This window comes from Trypanosoma cruzi, genomic scaffold (genome assembly GCF_000209065.1).
Source record: "Trypanosoma cruzi strain CL Brener 1047053516021 genomic scaffold, whole genome shotgun sequence".
In the NCBI taxonomy this organism is placed as follows: domain Eukaryota; phylum Euglenozoa; class Kinetoplastea; order Trypanosomatida; family Trypanosomatidae; genus Trypanosoma; species Trypanosoma cruzi.
In genome coordinates, this window is record NW_001849107.1 from 1 (window position 1) to 7,211 (window position 7,211).

General features: G+C 51.7%; 2 protein-coding genes across 2 annotated transcripts, besides 7 other annotated features; both read left to right on the plus strand.

The window, feature by feature from the left end:
* Positions 1-1,713: a sequence feature (areas merged during assembly that could not be assigned to a particular haplotype. This can correspond to areas where the two haplotypes were merged or to regions with more than two copies in the genome that were merged during assembly.).
* On the plus strand, positions 934-3,315 carry Tc00.1047053503601.10 (trans-sialidase, putative; the record flags this gene model as incomplete). Its single annotated transcript, XM_800086.1, has 1 exon — positions 934-3,315. One exon carries the CDS (start codon positions 934-936, stop codon positions 3,313-3,315), a length of 2,382 nt encoding a protein of 793 aa, XP_805179.1.
* Positions 1,714-6,270: a sequence feature (areas not merged during assembly with more than two copies in the genome that could not be assigned to a particular haplotype).
* Positions 3,402-3,496: a sequence feature (T-rich).
* Positions 5,279-5,303: a microsatellite.
* Tc00.1047053503601.20 (uncharacterized protein) lies at positions 5,380-6,180 on the plus strand (the record flags this gene model as incomplete). Its single annotated transcript, XM_800087.1, has 1 exon — positions 5,380-6,180. The coding sequence occupies one exon, from the start codon at positions 5,380-5,382 to the stop codon at positions 6,178-6,180; it is 801 nt and encodes a 266-aa protein (XP_805180.1).
* Positions 6,271-7,211: part of a sequence feature (heterozygous, Esmeraldo-like haplotype) that runs on past the window's edge.
* Positions 6,768-7,211: part of a mobile genetic element that runs on past the window's edge.
* Positions 6,769-6,931: a mobile genetic element.

A 7,211-nucleotide genomic window follows, 5' to 3' on the forward strand; every position in this document is an offset into this window, starting at 1 on the left:
GCGTGCTGCGTATGTGTGTTTGTGATGATATGAGTAATTTGCGTGTGTGCTATCTGTTTTTCTGTTTCGTTGCTTTCTTTGGACTCTCTTGTGCCGCACAGCTGCTCTGCAATTATAGGCGCTGACAAACACACAGACACATGTAAGTACAGTCACGCCATGTTGCAAACGCTTTGGGGCTGTGTGAACGCTGAGAAGGCGTGCACACACAAGACTTTGGCTGCGGCTACCCTCGCGAGGAGGGAAGACGTGAGCCCGCGATTTGTCTTGTCGAGGTGTTGCTGTCGTTATTTTGGCGGCGTGCAGCCAGTGAGTGGTGTGGCATTGAGGGTGCCTGGGACGAGTGCGGATTTCTTCCCGTCCAGCTGCTGCGCGTGCCGATGTGTCTTTTTTGCTGTCCATCGGCTGAAGAGGGATTCTCCGGCTGTGCGGAGTGATGTGCGCCGGCGGTTGAGAAGCGGGTGCGCTGGAAGAGAGAACAGTGAGATGAGTGGCGGCAGGACTTGGGCTGTGCAAAGGACGGTCGTGCTCTCGTGCCTCCCGCTTGTTGTTTGTTTGCTTGTTTTTTTGTGAGGGCGCAGCTCGGTGTGTGCTGACGAGTGAATAACGACACACCCGCCGTGACTCCTGCTGCTGGTGGTGACAGCCGTTGTGTGTTCCCGGTGCGCTGTTCATCCATCTCCTGTTCCGTGTGTCTGTGTGCGTGAGTTTTTGTTGTGGGGAGCGACTGCGGTGCGGATGATGATGCCACTCACTGTGGATGGGTGGCGGTGCTCACTGTTTCATTCTTTTTTTATTGGCATGTTTTCTCTATTTCTCTCTCAATCGCTCACGCTAGGAGGAAAACAAGCGCTAATTGCTACTGTGGAATTTGAGGGCACTGAAAGGATCAACAACAGCACACACACCGCCCACACACACACACATATTTATATGCTCTCACGTCTTGCTGCAGTGAAGGCACCCCGCACACACAACCGTCGCCGCGTGACCGGATCCAGCGGAAGGAGGAGGGAAGGAAGAGAGAGTGAGCAGCAAAGGCCCAACATGTCCCGGCGTGTGTTTACTTCTGCGGTGCTGCTCCTTCTTGTCGTTATCATGATTTGCTGCGACAGTGGAAGTGCTCAGGCGGAGGTGCAGCAGTCGTCTGATCCAAAGCCATGTCGGGTTTCTTCGCCGGAGAAATTCTTTGTTTGGAGAGACAAGAAAAATGATGAAGCAGTGAGTTCGCTCCGTGTTCCCAGTCTTGTTGAGGTGAATGGTGGTGTGTTTGCCGTTGCGGAGGCGCAGTGCACGAAAAACAATAATTGCGGTTTTACTGGGATTGCCTCGGAGTTGTTGACCTTGACTGATGAAAAGCCAAATGAGTTGGATAAAAGTAAATTGAAGACACAAGTACTGGGGAATTGTTCTTCCGAAAACGAGGAATGCCCCTCCCAAACAGCAGTTCTGGTTGGCACTCAAAGAGTGAAGAAAGTATATGTGAGGCGACCAACAACAGTTGTGAATGGAAGTGACATTTACATGCTTGCTGGAAACTACAGTTGGACATATGAAGCTAAGAAGGATTCTGTGTTTCAATGGGGACTATTGCTGGTAAAAGGTAACGTCGGTAATGAAGAAGGCAGTACCAATAGAATACAATGGAAAGATACTTACGATCTCCCATGGATTTCTAGCGGCAGAGAGAAAAAATTCTTGACAGGGCTGTTAGGCGGCGGCGGATCGGGTATTAAGACAAAAGGCGATACTCTCTTGTTTCCAGTGGAAGGCACAAAAGAGGATGGGAAAGCCGTTTCGCTGATTATGTACTCCTCGGACACTGCGGGTTGGGTTGTATCGAGGGAGATGTCTGACGATGGCTGCAGTGATCCCTCCGTCGTGGAGTGGAAGGGAAAACTCATGATGATGACTGCATGTGATGATGGCCGCCGCAGGGTATATGAGTTTACTCTAACGGAGTCGTGGACGGAGGCACTCGGGACCCTCTCGCGCGTGTGGGGCAGCGAACACACGGGACATGAGAAGGGCGTTCGAAGCGGGTTTACCACAGCGAGGATTGAGGAAAAGGACGTGATGCTCGTTACTCTGCCGGTGTATCCTGAGAATGAAGGAAAAGGCAATGAAAAAGTTGAGCTCCATCTTTGGCTAACGGACAATACGCACATTGCTGATATTGGACCGGTATCCGGGAACGATAACGACGTTGCCGCCAGCTCCCTGTTGTACAAAAGTGGTGGAAATAATAATAATGAGAAGTTGATTGCACTGTACGAGAAGAAGGGCGGTGGGGATACACCATCACTCGGTATGGTCTCTGTGCTTCTGACTGCGCAGCTGGAGCGGGTGAAGGAGGTGCTGACGACCTGGAAGGAGGTGGACAAACGTGTCTCCAAGCTGTGCCCTCCTTCAAGTGCTAACGAAGGTCGGTTGACTGACAGCGCCTGCAGCGCTGGTAAGATCACGGCTGGGCTGGTTGGCTTTTTGTCCGGCAACTTCTCTGAGAACACGTGGAGGGACGAGTACCTCGGAGTGAACGCCACAGTAACGAGCGGTGTTGGGACGGGAAATGGCGTGACGTTCACGGGGCGTGGCGCAGGGGCTGAGTGGCCCGTTGGCAAGCAAGGGAAGAATCAGCTGTACCACTTTGCGAATTACAACTTCACTCTTGTGGCGACGGTGTCCATCCACAAGGCGCCGGAGGGAGTTACCCCTATTCCTTTGATGGGTGTGAAGAAGATGAATGGTGGTAAGAGTACTGTATTCCTGGGACTTTCGTACAACAAAGAAAGGAAGTGGGAATTGCTGCAGAGTGGCGGAACGCGCAATGCTCTCAGCGGCACGTGGGGGACAGATGCAACGCACCAAGTGGCCATTGTGCTACAGAACGGGAAACAGGGCTCCGTTTACGTCGATGGTCAGCGTGTGTGTGAGAGTGTGCAAAGTAACTGGGAAAATACAGAATCGAAAGGGATCTCTCACTTCTCCATTGGAGGGGATGGGGGCAGCGCAGGGAGCGAAGAAGTCGTGTCTGTGACTGTGACGAACGTCCTGCTGTACAACCGCCCGTTGAGCTCCGAAGAGATTGCAGGGCTTGCCAAAAATAAAATTAATATTCCAAAGCCAGTGGCTGCGCGTACTCGTTCACCTGCTGTGTCTCGCCCGAAGCGCTCTTCTGAATCCTTGGCGGGAGGAGCAACGGGTGTCGGCACCGCTCGTCACTTTGCGGCAAATGGTGATGGCAGCACTGTTTGCGGAAGCGGACTGCTGCCGCTGCTCCTTCTGTTGGGACTGTGGGGATTTGCGGCTTTGTGAGGAGTGACTGGCTGCCGCGTGGGACACTTGCGCCCTCCCCACCACAGAATTACTTTCCCATGGGAACGAATTTCTTTCATAAATCCTTTTTTTTTGTGTGTATTTTAAATTTATTTGCTGTTTGCTACTTTCTTGTTTTTTGTTTTTTTTTCTTTCTTTAAAATTTCTTTTGTTTTTATTTCCCATTCCCCCATCCCACCTTTTTTGCTTTTGGGGCAGTCACTATGGACGTTTTTTTCTTTTCTACTCTTCCCTCTTTTAATTGTTTCTTCTGCACTCTTCCTGTGAGGGGTGCCGTGTGTTTCCCGCCCAACTGCTCCACTCGCACACCCACCGACACGCTCATGACGACGGCCCTGTGCGCCTCGCCTGCTGCACGCATGAGGAGGGGCCGCGACGAACGGCGCGCTGAGGGAGCCGTGACGTGTGGGCGTGCGACGAGGGCCTGTGGGCGGAGCACACATTTCTTTCCTCTTGTTTTGTTTCTTTGCGGCCAGGGCGGGCAGACACCCGCAGCGTCACACACACACACAGCCAAACCCTGCCACCGTGTTTTTAAGATTTTTTTTTGCTTTGCTTGTGCATTTCACGCGCTGGCAGTCCCGTCAGCATTTCTTTTTCTCTCCTGATGTTTTTTTTTTTACCGCGCTCACTCTCCCGATGGAGTGACGCGACTCCCGTCATGTCTGCGTGCTTCTCTTAGTCCCCCCACATACACACGAGTGACTGTGCTCTGCGGGCCGCACTCACGCGCCGATGAGAGGGCTGAGGGGAGCAGCAACCCGCAGATGACCCCATGAAATATAAGCGATGCGCGGACACACAGAGGGTCAGACGGTTGAAGCACACGCAACCATCTTTTTAATTTTCTTTTCCGGGCAAAATATATACAGACAGTTTGGTGTGGCCACACGGCAGCCAGGCGAATTTTCTATTTTTAAATTTGTGTGGAACAGTAGTGGACGATTTCTTTTTCATTTATAATTATTTTGTGTGATGGGGTTTGTGTAAGACGAAGGGAAACGTTTTTTTTTTAAATAAATCTTGTGTGAATTGCCACCGCTTGGGCTGCAGTGCAGTCATGAGTTTGAGCGGTCTTCTTGTTGTTGCTTCCGCCATGCACCTTCGCTGTAAATTTTAGTTTGTGCGTTTATATTTGTTGCTCTTCTTTTTCTTCTTTGCTTTGTGTTTCTGCAGGCACACACAACCACACACACACAAGATGCACATTGCAGTGTATTTGAATGCACCTTTTGTAGTGCATGCTGGCATTTGTGTGTGGCGGCTGTTTTCTTTTTACGTGGCTATGAGGAGAAGGGAAGAGGGAGAGGGAGTGCGCAGCCCGCGTCTCCCTTTCTGCGGGTGTGGTGCACTGCGTGTGACTGCGTTGAGTTGGGCTCCGTGTCCCATTGAGGGCGGGATGGCAGGAATTTTTGTGCCGCGTCGTGGATGGATGAGGGTTCGGTTGCGCGTGTGCGTTGTGTGGTGGCCGCGTGTTTTGGCCATTTCCCTGGGGCTGCAGGAATGAGCTGGGTGGAGATGGTGGTGGATATCTTCTCCTCCTGCATGGTGCGTGGCTGCTGGCGTTGTGTGCCTTCCTTGCGTGGATGCCGTCTCGTGGTGTGTGAACTGTGTGGCTGGGCCTGCTGCCCTCTCCTCATGTTGTCTGCTCTCTCTCGCTGTATCCGCGGTGCTCCGTCCCTCTCCCTCTTGTTGCATTCTTTTCCTTCTGTCTCAAGGATCAGCTGACTGGCTCCAGCGACTCCACTACGCGTGACAATGACAGCGATGATGACGATGGTGACGGTGCGGCGCCGTGTTGGTCCTTACACTCTCGTGCTGCTGCTTGTCCGTTTCTGTGACAGCTACTGGGAGTCCTGGACATGTATCTGGTGATGCGAATGCGGTGGTTGTGTCGGTGGATGTGTCGTGTGCTCCGAGTGACGGCAGCCTGAGGTATCGCGTGCGTGTGTGTGTGTGTGTGTGTGGGCATGGAAGAAGTGTTCTGCTGCCAGTGCTGAGGCTCAGCATGAGAATTATACTTTCAGTGGCTTTGATGTGCGCATGCATGGCAGGAATGGTGAGCTGGGTGCTGTGTGCCATGTGGTCAATGCGATGCACACATGTAGCAACTGTGCTGCCAACTGTGCTACGAAAGAGGAAGGGGCCACCGTTGCCTTCACGATGAATGTGACGACACATAAATACGCCGGCCCTTATGAATTGTGGTGGCGACAATTTTCTCCCGATGGAACCATCCATCCGCCTGCACGGAGCAGCGATGCTGACCGGACGGGCATCTGTCAGTTGCCGCCACCCCGTGAAGGGAAGAATGACACAAAATCTGGTGGGACAACTGCGCCGCAAGTTAATGCTGAGCCGTCACGTCAAAACGAGGATTGGCGACAGTCTGCTGCAGCTGACGCATCCAACACCGTCGATCCGAGTCCCGCATCCAACACGGCGGCCAACACTTTCGAGAAGAGGCCTGAGTTTGCCACCAATCCGAGCGAAATGATGGTCCCGAATGCATCCAAGAAGAGGCTTTCATTTGCCAACGGTCCGAAAATAGTAGTGGCGCTGAATGCATCCGAGATCATGTCTGTCACTTATGGCGGCAGGGAACACGTTGCTGCGGATAACACGGACGAGGTGAGTGAGCGCAACGCCACCGGACACGAATCTCTCGTTTTAGAAAATATCGTTGCAGGCAGTGGATTTGTTGCTGAGGGTGATGCGGGCGGATTGAGTCAACGCAGTGCCTCTGGACACGAAAACCCCAATTACGAGAATTCACCGCGCGGTATTCTGGGAGCAGCGGGAGTCTACACGACTGCTTTGCCCTGCTCTACGACGCGAAATTGACACTGCGTGAGTTAACTGTTGACAGTACTGTGCGTATGTGCGTGTATTGGGTGTTGCTGCTTCTTTTGGGATTGTGTGGAGTTGTGGCGGTCTTCTGAGCCGAAGAGTGTGGAATTGCGACTCCTCACGGGGAATATGTGCCGCGTTGCATGCGTGTTTTCTTTTATTATTCACGTTTTACTGTTAGTTTTTTTTTTGTTGTTTTCCTGGAATGATACGTATCCTTGCTGTTTCTTTATTCAATGGTCGGTTGCTGCACACTGTCATGAGCGACATGTTTCTCCTCTTCGTTTTGTTTCTTGTTGCTCTAACTTGGTGCCAGCCTCACTGCTCTGTGTTCCACGGACTGCACAAAAGAAGGATTGGAGGAACAGGCCGGATGCCGGACGAAATGTGAAGAAAGTTGTGTGGGCTCACTTAACAGTACGATCTTTTTATGTTATATTTGGTGTGGGCATTATGTATGCACAAAGACATGCTCTTTTTTTGCTGCCTGAAACAAGAAATCAAAGTCCTGCTGGATCGATTTTTTTTTTGTTCTTTTTGGAGTCCTGCCGGAGCGTCATTTTTTTTTTTTTTCTTTTGTTTGGAAGTTATGAAGAGAATGGTTGCAGGAGAGCTGGCTGAATTAACCTAATATATATCCTGATAAAATGAACCCACTCCTTTGCGACACCCTTCCTATCTTATAAATTTGGGAAGAACACGAATTTATGGGGAACAGGGAACCGATAGAGGCCAGACAATTTTTAAATTTACAGACACAGCGAGGTTGGCTTAAGGAAATGGCGTTGGTTCCTATTAAACGGCCTCCGAGTGGAGCGATATTGGCGCCCGACATTCAGAATTGGTACGCCAACATGGCGCTGCCCAGGCGCAGCTCACCTTCATTGATGAAACCGGGAATTCGGATGCGACGTTAACCGCGGCCGCCTCAACGACAGAATTGCGCATGGATTTCGGGACCCACCACCAAACCCTGGGCGGATTCGGGCCTTACAGGACATGTTGCGAATCTCCGGGCGCCCCAA